Source organism: Tripterygium wilfordii, chromosome 6 (assembly GCF_013401445.1).
Source record: "Tripterygium wilfordii isolate XIE 37 chromosome 6, ASM1340144v1, whole genome shotgun sequence".
NCBI lineage: Eukaryota > Viridiplantae > Streptophyta > Magnoliopsida > Celastrales > Celastraceae > Tripterygium > Tripterygium wilfordii.
In genome coordinates this window covers 3357205-3375514 of record NC_052237.1, presented here as the reverse complement: position 1 = coordinate 3375514, position 18310 = coordinate 3357205, and the positions used below count along the sequence as shown (strand labels likewise).

The window sequence follows — 18310 nt, the reverse complement described above, 5'->3', positions numbered from 1 at the left end:
TTCTTTTGGGGGGTCCAATAGTACGCCTTTGAAGTTTGACGTACTTGATAACAAAAAAAAACACATCTAATCAATGAACCATCCATCTTCTATTCTTCTTACTTTTCTTTATAATCATTGACTAATTATACCAAACCAAACTAATCAATTCTAATCAAACTGAATTTCTAAAGTAAAATAACAGATTGACAGTTCCCCGATTTGGTTTGATTTGTCTAATAAGAAATTTTTTAGTCAAAACTATTCTACATTAATCTTCTTATTATGTGGATCGCGTCTTTCTTGTTTATTTGAAAGCCATTTTTCCAATCGGTTAAAAAAAAAAAGAAAGTAAATTTTAATGAGAAACATATGTGTGAACGATATTCAATTCTAATGAGAATCAAAATTATCGATAGGATTTCGAAAAAAAAAAGGAAAAGGGGAAGCCATTTTTCCAGTATCCAAAAGGCAGAAGCAAAAAGCTGTGTGAGTTGACTCAGTTCGCGTCGATACGTGTCAAACAATGTTGAAAATCAAAACGAAACCAAGAACTTTTAAAACCGAAAAGGAAAAACAAAAAAAAAAGTAATTGGAGAGTTTCCCGTTTGTTTATTGCTTCCTCTTCTTCTCTTCTAGTTCTTTCAATCAAATTGATTTCACAGAGACGCCATAAACGAAGAGCAATTCCAGTTTTTCTCTACGAGGAGAGGAGAGGAAAGGAAAGGAAAAAGAGAGAGAAGAAAATGAAGACTTCTCTTAGAAAGCTACGAGGGTTTGCACTTCACAGACACGGAGACCCTTCCAAGGACCGTACGGATCTCCGCACTCCGCCTCAATTAGACCACCTAACTCAAGCTTCTCAGGTACGCATATCGATTCTCATATTCCTTTCTCTGTTTCGTTTGCTGAATGAAAACGGAAAATCAACGAAATGTTGGGATGTCAACCACTCTTTTACTGCTAATTGTACCCGAATGAGGCAATTCTTCTTGTTCCCGGGTCGTATCCCCGGTGATTATTAGGGTTTTACTTACAGTCAGCTGATTATATTTTTTTGTTGGTTATTTACTGAGTAGCCATCAATTTCGGAGATGACGACTATGAAATTCTCGAAACTTGTTCAAACTGCGGGCTTTTCACCTAATTTATTTACTGATCCTGGCTCAAATCGTGTATACATCGCCGAATTCAGACCTGCTTTTTTGTTTATTCACGGAGAAAAATATTTGTTTCTGTTTTCCATTCACTGCATCATAATCGATAGTGTTGTGAAAAGCATAAACGATTAGAATTATTACATTGCCTCTTCAGGTAGTACTGTAATTGTTTGAAGGTAACATTACTGTGATACTGTCCTTACGGAGCATTTGCTGAAAGTGCACCAACTTAGTTTTCCATGGACAAACATAAAGCCAAAGCTTGTGTTTCACTCGATTATCAATCTTAACAATAGTCACTTATGTTTGTGCATTTGGTATTGCACATGCAGGACATGGAGGACATGAGAGATTGCTATGATAGCTTACTTTCTGCTGCCGCAGCAACAGCTAATAGTGCTTATGGTACTTATTGTTCCTTTTAATATTTTGGATTCCTGTTATTTTTCTAGTTTCGAACACTTCTTAACTGGGCGTGAGGCTCATCTCTTAACTGAGCACAACTGAGCCCGGGGATCATATTTCCCTTGTCACTCACAACAATATTCATTTACTTTACATGTGTAATATAATTGTCAGACTTTCTGATTTAGGGAGCAAATTTTCAGTTGGATGATCTTTTTGTGTTCTCAATTTAAGAAACCCTCCAACATACTTTCATTTGTCTTCAGAATTTTCGGAGTCATTGCGGGAAATGGGTGCTTGCCTTCTTGAGAAAACTGCATTAAATGATGATGAAGAGAGTGGTGAGTGAATGAAAACTTCTATTTCCTTAATTTTTATGTGGGTAGATTGCATCAACCTTTTTTCCTTAGTCGCATGAGTAGTTCAAGCAATTTAATTATAATCGCTACTGTGGTAAGCTAGTTGCTAGTTTTCCATCGCATTGATTGTCTGCTTGTGAATTACTCTAGCCAATTCTAGAAGAATGGTTGTTGATCACTTCATATAGGTTTATTGTGAATGTATCTCCTGTTATGTGTAAGCTTTTCTGAAAAAGTGGAGTTAAAGATGCTTATGTATACATATATGCATATGTATTTTTTCCCTTGCAGGTAAAGTTTTGCTTATGCTTGGAAAAATGCAATTTGAACTACAGAAACTTATCGATACCTATGTGAGTTCTTATAAATATTACTAGCATCCATCACAAATAGATTATCTCTTTCCCTTTTCTACTGAATGATAATTTACATTCTTCAGCGTTCTCATATATTCCAAACAATCACAGTCCCATCAGAGTCCCTTCTCAATGAACTTCAAACAGTCGAGGTTTGTCTATGTGAACTTGGCCATAGTTCTTCCTTTTAGCATATACGAACTGTTAGTAATTGTCTGTCCGCATAATTTTGTATTATCTGGCTTTTGGTGTTGAAATCATTATATATCATGGATGATTAATTCCTATATTCTCTGCCTTGCCCCATTTATTTATTTATAAAATCTTGTAATAACTTTTTACTATAAAGAAGTTGCTGAGAGAAGTAGATTTATTGCAGCCCCCTTTTTTTCCCCTTAGCATGGATTTTTATCTTGCATGAACGTCTTTTTCCTAATCTTTGTAGTTGTGGTGATAGCATTGTCGTTTAACTTTATCGAATTAGAAAGGAAGAGAAAGTAATTGTTTGCAGAGATGGATGTTGCACGTTTTATGAAGATGAGCCAGCAGTTTTAGAGATGAGGGAAAAACTACCTTTTTAAAAAATTTTCTTGATTTCTATTAAGTGTTTGGAGATGATAATTCAGATTAGACTTAATATTGGTAGTTGTGGTAGTTAGGGCTTGATGGACTTTCGGCTCTCTCATTTCTTTTTCCTTTGGTAGTTTCTCACGTCAAAAGCCCTTGGCTTATCGATCATTATTTCCTTATCTAAAAGATGGGTATCCTTAGCAAATGCTTAAGTGTCATCTGCAAAATTTGACAGTGTAAATGTTAATTACTTTGACACATATTATTGCATTGGTGTATTCTGTTTGCACTTGAGCGGTCCTACTTTTTACTGGGAGTAATGGCCAATCATCAATGATTGTTCTTTTATCTTGATACAGGAGATGAAACGACAATGCGATGAGAAAAGGTTTGCAATTTTCTTTTTCAAACACATATACACATGCACATAGATGCACACGTAATTTCCGGCTGGACACATCTTAAATTTTAAACACACTTGTGAATATACACATGACTGATCTCTTGAGATTATTTTCTCCCATGTTTGGTACTTTATTGGCAGAGATGTATATGAGCACATGGTAGCTACATACAGAGAAAAGGGGAGAGCAAAAGGTGGGAGGGGAGAAAGTTTTTCTGTACAGCAGCTACAAGCTGCTCACGAAGAATATGATGAGAAGGCAACTCTCTTTGTCTTTCGTTTGAAATCTCTTAAGCAAGGTCAATCCAGAAGTCTTCTTACACAGGCAGCTAGGCACCATGCCGCTCAGGTTTTCTTTTCCTCTTTGCCTATCTTCCAACTCATCTTATTATAGAAATTCCAATGCTTTTCTCTGGCTAATTCTTCATATGATTTGTTTCTTATTGGAAGCAGCTGTGCTTCTTCAAGAAAGCTCTAAAGTCACTTGAAATTGTCGAGCCACATGTGAAATCAGTCACTGAACAGCAACATATTGATTACCACTTCAGTGAACTTGAAGATGATGATGGAGACGATGGTGATGATGTAGAGGATGATGATGATCTGCATGATGGGGAGTTGAGTTTTGACTATTCACAAAAGGACCATCAGCAACATGATGTTTCTACGTCTAGAAACTCAATGGAGGTGACGATATTTCGTCTTCTAGTTTGACATGATTGTTATGTTTTTTTGAAGAAAATAAATTAGAAGGCAAACTCTTGTATATGATTGTTACTGTTTTTGAACAAAAACTGCCATATGCTCATATAACAGATAAGGGCACGACGTGAAAGAATTTGAAAAAGGTTTAATAATCTTGCCGTAGTATGATCTGCCGTTGGCAACATAGATATTCTTTTGCAATAGATGAAGGATTGCCTTTAAAAGTTTGTGGGCCTAGAGTGATAGAAGAATAGCAAAAACTTTTTGCTGTTTACCAATTCAGAATCATATCACTTCAGTTAGAAACCTCTCCTGCAGCTGTTTTATGCTACTGCGGATGACAATGAAATTGTATTTTACCTTTTGAATCTGAAGACATGACAATTTGGTGTATTTGCTTTCATTTTCATTTAACTAGTAAATCAATTTCTGCATTTGGATCAGGAAGACATTACATTTCCCCGTGTTGCAAGATTAGAAAATTCGAAGGTAATGAACTTGCTCTGGTTATACATTTCTCTGTCCATGATGATCGATGTTAATGGACAAATAAAGACTGTTGCTTGATATATTTAGATGAATTTTTTAAGTATGTGCATGTCTATATTTGTTAACTGTCCTTGGGTACTTGATCCAATGACAAACTGTTTTGTGTGGAAAATCAAACACATATTAATCAATGAGAATATGATCATTTAGCAGCATTCATTTTACGTTTTGATAATTTTGTCATAGTATCATCTGTCGTTGGCCACTTAGATATTCTTTTGTGATAGATGAAGGATTACCTTTAAAAGTTTGTGGGCCTAGAGCTATAAAAGAATGGAAAAAACTTTTTGCTGTTGACCAATCCAGAATCTTATCACTTCAATTAGAAACCTCTCCTGAAGCTGTTTTATGCTACTGCCCATGACAATGAAATTGTCTTTTACCTTTTGAATCTGAAGACATGACAATTTGGTGTATTTACTCTCATTTTGATTTATTAAATCAATTTCTGCAGTTGGATCAAGAAGACATTACATCTCCCCATGTTGCAAAATTAGAAGCTTCAAAGGTGATGAACCTACTCTGGTTATACATTTCTGTTTCATGATGATCAACCCTGTTCAATATTTAGTCACCTATATGCGAACCAAGCATGTGGAGATCAGTGCAATGGCGCACATTGCCTGTTAATGGACAAATAAAGACTGTTACTTGATATATTTAGATTACTGTTTTAAATATGTGCATGTCTATATTTGTTAACGGTCCTTGTGTACTTGATCCAACGACAAACTGTTTGTGTGGAAAATCATATATATATTAGTGATTAGTCAATGAGAATATTATTATTTAGCAGCATTCTATCATGTATTGCTAGTATTTTTTAGAAATCATCCAAAGTTATCTTTCTGGGATGGACTGGTTTATTGATTATTTTGTGTTTTTTTTCTTTAAAAAAATCGATAATCTACGGGAAAGAAGAAAACCTTTGTATGCCTATGTGCTGGCTTGGCAAAATTTCTTTCTGCTTAATGCTGCTTTAGTCGGCATATTGCCGCTTCCCCCTCTTTACACTTTAAATTGAAAAAATATTTGACCTTTGAGATGAAGCAGGGTAAGCAATTTTACGCTCTTCTTCTGTCGAATATGCAGGACAATCTGAACAGAAGATACAGACGGTCCTTTTCTTATAGGGGAGAATTCAGGCCAGCCAGCCTATCAGCTCCGCTGTATTTTGAAAATAAGTCCGATCCATCTGAAAAGATGAAGCAAAGGCGGCCATCGTCAACGCATAAGTTCAACACTTATGTACTACCCACCCCAGTTAATACAAATAGTTCACATTCTACAGGACAAGGTAATGCGATTCATAATACATTACAAGCAAGTTTGAGCGGCCGCTCAAACAATTTGTGGCATTCATCACCCCTGGTACCAAAGAAATACGAAGAAATGCTGGGTAACGAGAAATCTTCGCAATTCACTGTGAAAAGTTCGCAGTCGGTTCTCAGAGAAAGCAACAGTAAAACTGCATCCAGTCAAGTGCCTCCACCTTTGACTGATGGGCTCCTAATCTCCCACCTTGATCCACTGGTAGCTTCTGTTTCCAAAAAAATCAAAAGACAGGCCTTTTCTGGTCCACTTATGCATAAACCATGGCCTAAAACTGTGACGGTGGAGCATCCTCAGATGTTCTCAGGACCTCTTTTGCGCAAGCCAGTGCCTCAAAAACCATCAGCATCTCCAAAAGTATCTCCAAGTGCTTTCCCTACTTTTATGTCATCACCCAAAATTAGTGAGCTTCATGAGCTGCCAAGGCCCCCTTCCATCCCAACTTCAAAGTCTTCAAGACCGAAAGGATTGGTTGGTCATTCAGCTCCCTTGATGTCCAAAGGTCAAGTTCTTCCCCAGACAAATAAATTAGTGGCACCAAATGCAGCATCTCCACTGCCAACCCCTTCTCCGGCCACGACTTGCAGTTTCTCCATACCTTCAAGCAGTCCTATGGAGACTACAATGCAGGTGCCCAAATCAGTTGAAGTCTTGCGGACTGCAGATATGGCTGAAGAAATTGCTTCACCACCTCTAACACCAATATCCTTACCTTTAGACCAGATACAATCTGGTGGCTTAGAGATTGTGAATCAAACTGTTCAAAGTGGACGTAATATCAGAGCCTCGTAGTCTTTTATCCGTTTAATGGTCACCTGACGCGGATGCATATATTCGTATGGTCAAGGTGAGCTTCAGTTTATTGTGATATTAGATTATTTTAGTTCTCTTTTCCTGTTTTTTTTTTTTTCAGTCGTTGTTGGGTTGTACCCTCCAACTATCTGAAATGTGGAAGGGAGAATTACATAAATATATGGATCATATGTTGTTAAATACCCAGAATGCAGAGCTAGATTATTGGGACTTCTTTATGTAACGTCTTGGAGGGTGTCAAAGTACTGTACTCTGATGGTGGGCTGTGTCTACAAATCATCAGAAATTATAGAGATCAAATTAGTAATTTGTCATAGCAAGCTCTCAGAGTTATGTACTTTTATAGAATAACAAAGTCATTTTTGTATATTCACCCTTCTGTAACGAGCAGCGATTTGTTAACCATGCATCACATATTCACATCCCCTGCCTTTGCTCGTCTTTTATGGGGACTACAGTCATCAGGATGTAATGTCACAAATACAAATTAGTATTCTGTCAATAGGATAGCCTTTGAGATGCTGTGTGATCAAATATTTGTCACCATTCTGTGCATGCTTTGGCACTTGTGAAGCTGATATATGAAATTTGCCGTGTACTCTCGCCATTGAAGTTCGTTTCCATATCTAGTAATTTGTTCAGTCTTTCATTTCTCCCCTCTTATATATTCCTCAATGTGTACAGGTGCAGGTTAATTTTGCCCGAAGAGATGTAATTTTGGTTCCTTGTTTTGGCGATGGAAAGCTGTGCCGGCAAGGTTGTCTTTCATCGGTTCAAAGAGCTGCAAATTGTAAATAAAACCTTGCCCTTTCTCTTATCATTATCATATTGTTTTCCACGTTTTATATATTGTTGTTGATCACTTGGTCGTAAGTTAATTAAATAATAGGCCAGGTGTTCAATCTTTCTGAGGAATTTTGTATTTCATTCATATTCTTTTCATTACAGAGAGAGAACACTGACATCATTTACAGTTCCCTCCTACATCATATCTCACAAAACCCATAAGCTCTGGTCCTTCAAGTCTTGGATTGTTACTGAAACTGCATCCAAACAAACAGCAATCAACGACCGATTGACGAATCAAACCCTAACCAGACTAGATTCCGGCATGAAGAAAAGAAATGATGCAAGAGTTGGAACAATTTGTTACCTTTCTTGTGAGAACTTGGAGAAGGTGCCTGAGGTAGGAATGGTACCGCATAAATCATTGTCTGACAATTCACTGCAGAAACATCAAAGGATCATCAGAAAGCTGATTGTGGGGACTGCTTAGGGGATTAACCAGAGCATATATAAATCATTGCTTACATGATCTTTAGGTTTCCAAGTTTGGTTAGTTCTCTTGGTATTCTTCCACTCAGTCTGTTACCATTCAATCTCCTGCATTTACCTTTCGTGAGTGTCCAAACGAGAGAGACCACTAAAGCAGAGCACCCAAAATATAAACCTTGCCTTATACATGATCATGGGCCTCACAACCTATGTCCAATTGGCCCAATTAGTGCAAAGGCCCATTGAGCCAAGCTTGACCTTCTTGGGCTTAGTGGCCTAAAGAGATGAGCGGCCAAGCCCAGAAACCCGCCAACTAGATATTGGGCTTGGGCTTGGCCCAAATTTAACCTTGTACTCTTTCATGGCCAGGCCATGGCCCATGGGAATATATGTGGACTTTTTCACACGCATTGAAAGAAAAGCTGAGTAGTAGTTACAGAAGGTGATGCTTACAGGAATTTGAGGTTGGAAAGCTTGGAGAGTGAAGAAGGTATGGTCCCAGTGAGGTTGTTGCGATATAAATCCAAGCTTACAAGGCTCTTCAGTCCTCCAAATTCCTCTGGAATTGGACCCACCAGTTCGTTCATGTACAGTTCTCTGTTAATTAATAAGATCCAACACATACCAACCCATATCAGTTTTCTCATTAAATTGGCTCCATGTATTGTAGATTGATGGAATTTAACACTTTAAAAAAATCCATCTGGGTCCACTAGAGCAGGATTTGAATATGTGATGAACAGAACATGGTAGGTAGGGTAGGTGATCAATGATCATAATTGCCATTGAACAAATCAATGGTGAAAGCGAACTTACAAATATTGAAGCCGTTCAAGCTTCCCCAGTTCAGGCACTAGATTTCCAGACAGCTTCGCACTTCCTAGGTCTCTGCACACACATCATTAACATTAGTAAATAATGCTTCGAAATATACGAAATCTAAAGAAATAAAGTAAATTGAAGGAAGGGAAAAATGATAATTACAATCGAGTGACTCGATTATCACTGTCGCAAGTGACATGAAACCAAGTACAAGGATCCACCAAGGTTGGATCCCAGCTCTGCAGAAGATTATGTGGGTCTTTCACGGCTCTTCTCAACGAAAACAGAGCATCCCCTGTTCAACAAAATATATATATACTCAATTTTAATATAAAGAAAAATGAGATAAAACCCAGAAAGGAAAATCTACGTGTGAGTTGTTTACCTTCTACGTTCGCATTCGTTGGTGTTGAAGATGTAAGTAGAAGCAGAAGAACAAGAACAAAAAAATGAAAGAGCGATCTAGAGATTTCCATAAAAGAAACCTTTGAAGTTGTTTTGAGGGATAAGAGAGAGAGAGAGAGAGAGGCAGAGGAGAGAGATTCCTTGTTTTTTACTTTGAAGTTTAAAGCAATGTGAAGCAAGGAATCATCTATCAAGAAAGGAATTTATAGAGCCCATAAAAAAGGGACTGCAAGTGCATTGTTTGTTTTAGTACTTTGATTTCAAATATTAATTTCCATTAGCTTTTAGTGATGTGGGGCCTTGTGTTACTCTGTTTCAACATATTCCCGCCTTTAGTCTAAATATTGAGATCGGTTAAATGAGTCTATAAGAAAATCAACGGGAATTCATTGAATGCGAATCTCTGATGCAAAAAAAAAAAAAAAAGTTGTTTAAAGTGCATGCAAAAGGGTTAAAACATGCCCGAGTGATCAAAGGGTGGCAAAAAAAATCTTTCGGTGATCAACTTGAAACGTTTGATCTTTGGATAACCAAAATGAAATTTTAGGTATCTTTCAGTGACCAAAAGTTTACTTAACCTCAAATCTATCAATTGAGATATGGGAATCTGCTTGACTTTCTATTGTCCAATGTTATATTTTTAATGTTGTCTATAGATAGTTTAAATTGGATGTCCTGTTTCTTTGTTTGCTGGTGCGTTTTGTTAATGTTCCAATTACGGATATGGACAAGACTAAAGAACAAAGATACTCTCAAGAGAATAACATACGTTGGAAATATATGAATGTAGTGGTGTGGCAGACATGATTTGTTTCAATTATATATAGTGGTTTTAATCTTTTTATAAAGTGCCGTTCATATAGCTTTGATAAAAGATATTGATTATATATATATTCAGATTCGGTGTTGAGAGGCCCAATTTCAAAGATCTATATTCCAGTAACAAAATGAAGTCAACTATATACGCAATTGCTTTTGTGAGAATTTTACAAGCTTTAGGCTTATATATGAAGTAGGTTTCCTTTTCTCCTTGTAAGTCGATTCGCAAAGGATAACATGAGACTCATAAATTATGACATGGTATTGATGCGGGTTCATGGTCTAGATGGGGCACATTATTCTCCACGTATTGAGCCGTTGAATATTTTTTCCACCCTCACACGTATGGGGAGTGTGAGAAACTTATGATTTTTGTCCCGCATCGCTTGAGTTGACAAACTTGGGGTTTTTTTTATATGATGTGGGTTTCTTTTCCTTTATAAGTCGACCTGCAAAGAAGAATATGAGGCCACAATTTTTTTTTAAAAATATTTTGAAATCAAAGAAGCACAAAACTTATATAGAATTCAAACAGAAAATTTTAATATATATATATATATATTGAATTTACAGGACATTAGACCCATCATTGCCAACAAAAAATAATTAAGATTTGCACAGTTTGACATGCCCATCAAACAAATGGGACAGCTCTAAATTTGGATTGTCAATCCAACCCTCTCTACTCTGATGACAGGTAAGATCAGGCCGAAATCCGTGTAAGAAGAGCTACTGAACGATGTTGAAACTCACAAATGAGAGAACTTCACAAAATCTTCCTTTGAGCCTTTGGTCCATATAAGGAAACAACGTCGAAACCTAAACTGTTGAGGGTGAGAGACAAAATTTAGGCCATGTGAAACTCTTCTTTTGATGTATTATTTCAACTCATTTGCCTTTGTCTGGGGGGTCCAATATTCATTGGTTTTGACTCATCATATTTAGTTGAACACTCTCTGTATCCACACTTGGATTGTGCTCTCTGTTTGTTTCCCATGATAATATTAGTGGGTGTGAGACAACAACAATACAACCAACATCTTGTGTGTATATATATGTGTTGGATATGAATATCAATACTGTTTCATCTTAAAAGCAGTGAATTGACTGAACCCATGCAGCAAGCACTAAGATTGCACCTACGATCCCGGCCCCTTTTCTTTTGCTTTCATGATAAAAATGAAGAAAGTTGATGCGAAAAAGCTCTTGTGCTCTTCTTCGTCGTCGTCTTCTTCTTCTTCTTCTTCAAAGACAAAAGTTTTTCTATACGGACCATTGAGTATATAATCACCACCCACACGAACACCTTTTGATGACCAATCTACTAATTAGTGGAGCTTTCTTTGACTGTTTGACCATTGACTTCTCTAGTACAATTAAGGGCCTGTTTGTGTATTGAGTTTTATGGAAAGTTATATATATATACATACATATATATTAGAAATTCTCTTATGTGGATCAACTTTGTAGACTTGTATTTCAACCATAGATGTGATAGATCCCATAATAAATGTGTGATCCCCACTTATATTGTTTTTTATTACAATCATTGAATATATATATATATATATATATATAAAGAAAAGAGAACTGGTAAAGTTGTTGGTTAGGGCAAGATTGAGCGGGAAAAAGGTGAGCAATGATAATGAGTTTACATAAAAGACTTAAAGGCGCAGGATTTATGGAAGGAGTCAAAAGGAACTTTTAGGTTTGAATACTTGTGATTTCAATCAAGCCATGTGAGATTGTGATGTGTTGGGTCACACTTTTTTTAATAATCGAGAATGACATTATACAAGATTGTTCTTTAGATATTAGCCTAAACTTATGATGTCAGACACTCAGACCCGCACACACAAAAATTTCATATCTGATAACAGGTTAAATTAGGTCGAAACCCAACACATAGTCACAAGAATATTACTCTCAGTAGAAATCGAATTCAAAAATTTCTTATCTAACAATAAATTAAGTTAAGTCAAAACCCAACACATAACCATAAAAAATTACTCTTAATAGGAATTGAACTCAAATTCTTGCGAATAGGATTTGATCCAAACAAATTCATCATTAAACTATCCTCCTCAATTTCTATATCTATCGACCGCAAAACCCGGGACTGAAGATGTCGCTGTCGCTGTCGACGACTCGACGCTGACTGAAGATGGGTTGGGTTAAGAGCCCAAGTTGAGGAATAAGTGGGCCTGAGAGTCCAACAATACCGAGGTCGCTTCAATGAAGAACAGTGGAAACAATGCCGGCCCAACTCTCAGTTCCCGAAAGAGCCGTTATACATGGGTTGGCTAGTGATGGATCCCAGCTCTGGAGGACTATGTTTGGGTCTTTTAGTTTTGTTTCCCAGGAATAAAGAACATCACCTGTTTAGAAAAAAAAATTCAAAATCAATGAAGGTAAAGCCCAGGAGTTTGAAATCCAGGGGAGAAGTCATGGACTCAAGTATCATCCATACATACCTTCAAAGTTGCAATTGACTTGAGTAAAAGCAACAGCACCAAATAACAGAGGAACTTCTTTTAATCTCTCCATATATAGTGAGTGAGACTGTGAGAGAACTGAATGTCAACTGCCAATGGGCCATATATGTTATTCAGTTGAACAAAAATTAAGTATCAACATTGCCAGATGATTAATTTTTTTAATTTAATACAATGCTGTAGTAGCCAGGAACTTGAAGGATTCAAAAAGGTTTTGAGGTCAGAAGTCAGTCGAGCAAGAATCTAGTAACTACCCTACATAATTTATCATGAGTTGAAACCCAGACTGGGCAAAAGCCAAAAAGCCCGGCAGCGGTGTGTTGAACAATGAGAGTAAAAGCACTTGCTAAATTTAAAAATTCTACATTTCCTGTGATCACATGTAAAATATTTACAAACAAAAACAAAGTCCAAGTCTAGGTATGGATTTAACCACCAGGAGCTTCACTAGCCTTCACAAATCGACCTTTTACTCGCTTTCTAGTGTCAGCTCTTGCTTTCCTTGACTCATACCGAATGTGCTTATCATATCTATGCAAAATCAAATAAATTTTTTTTAGGATACATGATGTAACATGTAACATTTACGACGGGATTGACGAGGAAAACTCACCTTCGGTTCTTTTTCTTCTCCTTGTAACGTTGCATGGCATTGCCTCTGTTCTGTGCCAGAAGCTCCATATCGGCTTTACTGGCGGCAGCTGCTGCTATTATGGAATCACTTCCGACAAGAAGCGACTGTTCCACAATCTGGATATCATTCGAGTTACCAGAGCCTCTTGATTTTCCAAATGGCGATGGCCTTGCGATGGACAGATTGTTGCTCTCAGAAGTTGCTGGCCCTTGGCTAGCTGTAGGATTATTCAAAATATTCTGCATTTTCAAATGAAACAAGTTGGTACTCAGCAGGCCCCTAATAATAGGATAAAGCTCTAGGAGCTACCCCAAAATTAAGAACAAGAATGCAATCAATTGATTGTTCAGATGATCCATAACTAACAAAAGATGGTTCAGAATGTACCAAAAGTTCTGAACCAAAAAATACAGAGAGGAAGGAAGCTCTCTTAGTGCCAATGATTATATCTTTCTCTACCTCTATGCATCTATTATGTGAACATGCAGGATGCCAAACACACTCAACAAAGAAAAGGGAAAAAAATAAGAAGAGGAAAACATAAAATCCTTTTCCCACATCACAACAGAAAAACTATATATGCTTCTCCGGAGATAAAAATGACATAAACAGATACTGCTCTCAGGCTTCTTTTTTTTATAATAATTCTGGATTGCCCATGTAGTACTCACACATGAACCAACAGTCACATAACTAGAAGGTTTCAAATGCTTATCTTTTCCTATGCATGCCCCATAATGTCACCACGAAGGGCCCGAACCTTCCCCCTCTCTGGTTTTCCAGGTTATAAAATAAGAATGAGTGAATAAAAAGGGGAATGGTCAGCATAATTTCCATTTCCAAACATTTAATAGTGCAGAAACTTATGATTGCGCATCAGGCTACAATTGACAAGACAAAAAAAAAATTACGTACTGCTTACAGTGTTACCAAAAACAGAAATCATGTTTTCCAGGGGACAAAAGTGGTATAATGGGTAATATATCGTATTCCAATTTAATGCCATTGATGATAATCCAGAAAATTAATAATAATAAAGGATAAATGGTCCAAATATAGCTGACATATTCTGGCAAATAGATGCAACATGTCTAAAATTCTGTTAAATGCAACTAAAATAAAAAAGCACTAGCTCTCTGTGATTCTCACATGCTATTAAGTACAGAAAAAGAAAATATTATACAAACAGTATTTTTTTTTGTCCTGATCAAGATATCAAGCCAGTTACAGCTCAAATATCATCAAAACTGTATAACGAGGAGACTGAATAAGCCAACACAGTAGGTCCCGAACATTGTAAAATATTTTGGTTCCTAATAAGTCGAGGGAATTAGAGAATGCACTTATGCAAGATTGATATCAGAATATAATAATGCCTAATGGTACACTCAAATATTCATAAATATTCGAGAGTTTTTTTGTAATTTGAATTGCTAAATGTTTTCTGTTTCACTTTCACACTTTCATGTACGTTGGAAATTACTTTCAATTATTCAAATAAGTAATTTTACCAAAACATAAACAGAATAATGAGAGCACTATATGTCTTGATTTATATATACTGTCATTCTGCCAAACATCAAAACTTTTAAGACATAACTTTTATATGGAAAGAGTTTCAAGGCCGAAAAATATTTAAGACATGTTGAATACAAGGAAAAAAAACTAAAATAGTGCTTGTCAGATAAAAAAAATTAAAAATAAAAGCTGCAGGTGGTCATAAAGAAATATTTTTCTAACAGTATATATGTTTGGGGGTTGCTATAAATACAGACCAATTATGACATGAAAAATAACAATAGTAAAGACTCACATTGTAGGATGTCTCATCATCACGAGCCATATGACAATTCATCTGGTACGAATTTTTGGACATTCTCACATTAATATTGGATGTCGCTTTCACAAGTTCACCATAGTTCTTGATCACAAATCCGTCATCACTTGTACCATAAAAATCTTCTAGTTGGCCAGATTCTTCAACACCCCTCAGTCGTCCTGAATTGAAATCCCATATCTGCAAGATATTAGCAAGATACACTTACCATAAATGGAAATAATTTCATTTTGACAAGTGAATCAACCTACGAGTTTCCAACAAACCATAACAAGTTGAAGCATGAAGGCACTTGTGTCGGAAACTTACTACCAGAAAAGTGCATTGAATTCCCTATTTCCCTCGACTACTCGAGCTTTAAGTTGAAGTCAAAATTTTGATAGAAAACAGAAGGGACAAAACTAGTTTATCACCAATTTCCCATAACTCTATGAAAATTACTCATCGAGCAATACCAAAATAAGGGCAATGAAAAAAAGGAAGGTGGAATTGCCCACAAAGAAAAACCTTCCCACACACATCCAAAAACAAATGCAGTAGTTTCAAGGCAATAAAACTCAGGTATTAATGTAGCAATCGACTCCATTCACAGATGCAGAAAGAACCAATGACCAGATAACAAAAGCACAATTCAACAAAGAGGTAAAATATCCTCTCACACTGCTAATGCTAAAATTCTTATTAAATCTAACATATGCCAAAGTGAGATTTGAACCCAAACCTCTCCTATTTACAGTTGATTACAGAGTCCCATTCCCATTCCAATGGACTAACCTATTCAGTTAGAGATCAAGGCAATATTAAGCACCTAACATCCCAAAACGCCAAAAAAAAAAAAAAGAATCAAAGAACTAGAGATTGTATCCTGCGAAACACCTTCCTTAACATTTAGCAAGTTCGCCAACAACAGCATAAGAACTACATAAGCCAGAGATTTTCAATAATTTACCTGCGTGCCCTGACCACTGGGATTATTCTTCCATAGCATATCCCCATCAATAAGGCCATCCTTTTCTTTAGAATCCTCCTTGGTTGGCAGCATTAGCAAGGAGGTAAACTCCGCTGGCTGCAGCTGGTCTTGCTGTTGCTGTCGTTGCAAGTATTCTTGAGTAGCAGCTGCTGCAGCCTCGATCCCATCACTCCTATCTGCTGCACCAATGGCCTCCCCATTCCCCCGCCACCGGATCCCATTCCCATTCGTTGTCTCCGGCACCAAGTTCTCTCCTCCTCCTCCTTCACCCCCACCATCGTCGTCACCTCCCCCTCCATTGGCCCCCATTAATTCGGTCTTAAACAGCTCTAACAGCTGCTTACATATCGACTGCTTGTTTTTCCCACAACTCGGATTCTGCTGGCGCTTGGTCACCCTGACGACCTCTCCCCCATTCACTGAGCCATAAATCATGGCGTTCTCATTTGGAACCATTGAATCCGAAGAACCAACTCCACCGCATTTGTAAAGCTCCACAGGCATGACCAAATCCTGCGTCTGAAGATTCCAACCATGAGAAAACCCAGACGGTTGATGTAATTTTTTGTCCTCAAGATCGACTCCCCACAAAGACGCCAGGTCCAGCGCCGAAGGGCATCCCGAGAAGCCTTCAATCGGAGTTCGAACATGCGATGCCGACACAGAACAGCTCCCATGTGCATCCCAATCGCAGTCTTGGCAAAGAACCAGATTGTCCGTCGCACAACGGACAGAAACTGGCTCCACACCACAGTTATCGCAGATCTGCGAACGGATGTGCTTACGGGATAGCAAATTGGCCGAGTGTACCTGCTGATCACAGAACAAACAAAGCTTCGCCGTGTCAGCTCTGCAGTACAGAACCGCAGCCTGTTCGCTACAGAAATCGCATGGCACACCCTCTTTCTTATCCGAATCAGGAATCTCCATTTTCAACAACCTTAACACAAAATCGATGCACAAAAGTCAAAGAAATCAAAATTCCCAATCTGAACGACCAAAAGAAAACCAGAGACCCTGATTCTGATTTTGATTTTGATTTTGATTTAGAGAGAGTAAACAACGAGAGTGGTACATCCACTCACTCAGAGAAAATAGGGCACGAGAGAAGCCCTGTGTTTTCGGTAGCACACAGAGAGAAAGAGTGAAGAGAGATATTTTTTGTGCCACAAAAAAAAAAAGATATTTCTTGCGGCTCCATAGGAACAGAGTTCAAATGAGGTTAGCATGCCGTCATCCATGACGACTATCTTTATTACCTTCTATTTTTGGAAACCAACTGCTTCATTCATCTCACCGTCCATGGAATTTTTTGCTTTATATCGTCTCACATTTTCCCCAGAAAAAGAGAAAATTCTTTAGAATTTTATTAAATCATCGAGTCATCAAGCTAATGATAACGACAAGATAAAGCAGAAGATACGCCTGATAAATGATTGTGTCCAGGAATATTATTGATGTGCAATTTCAACGATTAAGGTTATGATAGCCAATAATCCAAAAGTAGTAAAACAAATATCTTTCAAGATAGAGCTGAAGTCTGTGTCTCTAGCAGGCTACTCTTTCTCTTTGGATAATTGTCATGTCTATGAAAGTAGCATTACAAGATAAGATTTTTGGGTGGATTTTAGGATTGCTGGAAAGCCAGCCATGAGCAAGAAAGAGGTTTTCTTGTTTACAACTAACTTCAGATTAAAAAACCCCACGACAACAACAATTAAACAAAAAAAAAAGGACTTCGGTATGCATCACCAACAATAAAGGGAAACCTTCAATGGCAGAACACATAACAAGCAAAATTAATGTGAGAAGTGATAGAAACAATGTGTACTCTGTTAACATCACAGTTTTTATGAAAAACCACAAACTTAAAACAACAGTCACAGTCCATTTCATGTGTCCAGGGTAATTAACCCTGGTCGCTCTTACTTGCCTAGGGTCTGAACCCTGATGCAAGAAGATTGGATTACAGGATCCAAAGAATCTACAAAGCTAGGTCAAGATAAGGTAAAATAAGTAATACAACAAGGAAAACAAACAATATTTTATTTTGATAGCGTACACTTATCAATCATGAAATGCCAAATGATCCGGTGGGGCTAAACATACTGGCATGAAGTTTTTTGACACGTAAAAATGCATGCACGGAATACTTCACTTTTCTTTTATTCTATGGAACTAAAGCAGAGAAATAAGGCACACAGAGAGTTGCCCACTTTGTTCTTTCTTTATTGATGAAGAAGCTTGGTATAATATTTTGACTCACAAATCACCAACTTTACATGCGTTGAAACCTCCTAGCTAGCATAACCTCAGCAATTCATACAGGACTTGAAAATGACACAAACAAACTTCACCCATCACAGAATGTCATTTGCCCATGCTCGAGGTACCCACACTGTTCCACCCAATGAGCATCAGA

At 37.3% G+C, this 18310-nt stretch overlaps 3 protein-coding genes across 6 annotated transcripts; 1 reads left to right on the top strand and 2 right to left on the bottom strand.

Annotated features, from left to right (window-relative positions):
• Window positions 1-543: 543 nt before the first annotated feature.
• LOC120001088 (uncharacterized protein At2g33490-like) lies at window positions 544-7720 on the top strand. 4 transcript variants are annotated; one of them, XR_005468728.1, is made up of 13 exons: window positions 544-845; window positions 1472-1544; window positions 1811-1885; window positions 2195-2256; window positions 2343-2411; window positions 3189-3217; window positions 3374-3581; window positions 3686-3919; window positions 4382-4426; window positions 4941-4994; window positions 5579-6665; window positions 7316-7421; window positions 7580-7720. XR_005468728.1 is itself a non-coding variant. In XM_038849330.1 (11 exons), the coding sequence occupies exons 1-11, from the start codon at window positions 726-728 to the stop codon at window positions 6608-6610; spliced, it is 2001 nt and encodes a 666-aa protein (XP_038705258.1). In that variant the 5' UTR covers window positions 544-725; the 3' UTR covers window positions 6611-7040. The 4 variants fall into 4 exon arrangements, 1 of the variants encoding a protein (XP_038705258.1); XR_005468727.1 differs by lacking the exon at window positions 7580-7720 and having other exon boundaries at window positions 7316-7539; XR_005468729.1 differs by lacking the exons at window positions 4382-4426; window positions 7580-7720 and having other exon boundaries at window positions 7316-7539.
• Window positions 7537-9316, bottom strand: LOC120001096 (leucine-rich repeat protein 1-like). Its single transcript, XM_038849340.1, has 7 exons — window positions 9114-9316; window positions 8891-9023; window positions 8723-8794; window positions 8360-8503; window positions 7943-8014; window positions 7785-7856; window positions 7537-7674 (listed from the first exon to the last, which is right to left on the bottom strand). Exons 1-7 carry the CDS (start codon window positions 9202-9204, stop codon window positions 7596-7598), a joined length of 663 nt encoding a protein of 220 aa, XP_038705268.1. The 5' UTR covers window positions 9205-9316; the 3' UTR covers window positions 7537-7595.
• A 3358-nt stretch (window positions 9317-12674) lies between these two features.
• On the bottom strand, window positions 12675-17049 carry LOC120001090 (zinc finger protein CONSTANS-LIKE 15-like). The gene is made up of 4 exons (XM_038849331.1): window positions 15868-17049; window positions 14895-15098; window positions 13061-13320; window positions 12675-12978 (listed from the first exon to the last, which is right to left on the bottom strand). Exons 1-4 carry the CDS (start codon window positions 16816-16818, stop codon window positions 12876-12878), a joined length of 1518 nt encoding a protein of 505 aa, XP_038705259.1. The 5' UTR covers window positions 16819-17049; the 3' UTR covers window positions 12675-12875.
• Window positions 17050-18310: the final 1261 nt, after the last annotated feature.

Bases quoted from the DNA above. Each gene is read 5' to 3' on its own strand.
- LOC120001096 (XM_038849340.1), bottom strand. From the start codon at position 9,204: ATGGAAATCTCTAGATCGCTCTTTCATTTTTTTGTTCTTGTTCTTCTG. The intron at 8,504-8,722 runs GTAAGTTCGCTT...ATTAATTAACAG, and splicing joins CTTGAACGGCTTCAATATTT to AGAACTGTACATGAACGAAC. The intron at 7,857-7,942 runs GTAAGCAATGAT...ATGTTTCTGCAG, and splicing joins CTTGGAAACCTAAAGATCAT to TGAATTGTCAGACAATGATT.
- LOC120001088 (XM_038849330.1), top strand. From the start codon at position 726: ATGAAGACTTCTCTTAGAAAGCTACGAGGGTTTGCACTTCACAGACAC. The intron at 4,427-4,940 runs GTAATGAACTTG...CAATTTCTGCAG, and splicing joins CAAGATTAGAAAATTCGAAG to TTGGATCAAGAAGACATTAC. The intron at 4,995-5,578 runs GTGATGAACCTA...TCGAATATGCAG, and splicing joins CAAAATTAGAAGCTTCAAAG to GACAATCTGAACAGAAGATA.
- LOC120001090 (XM_038849331.1), bottom strand. From the start codon at position 16,818: ATGGAGATTCCTGATTCGGATAAGAAAGAGGGTGTGCCATGCGATTTC. The intron at 15,099-15,867 runs GTAAATTATTGA...AATATCTTGCAG, and splicing joins CCAGTGGTCAGGGCACGCAG to ATATGGGATTTCAATTCAGG. The intron at 12,979-13,060 runs GTGAGTTTTCCT...GATTTTGCATAG, and splicing joins GAGAAGAAAAAGAACCGAAG to ATATGATAAGCACATTCGGT.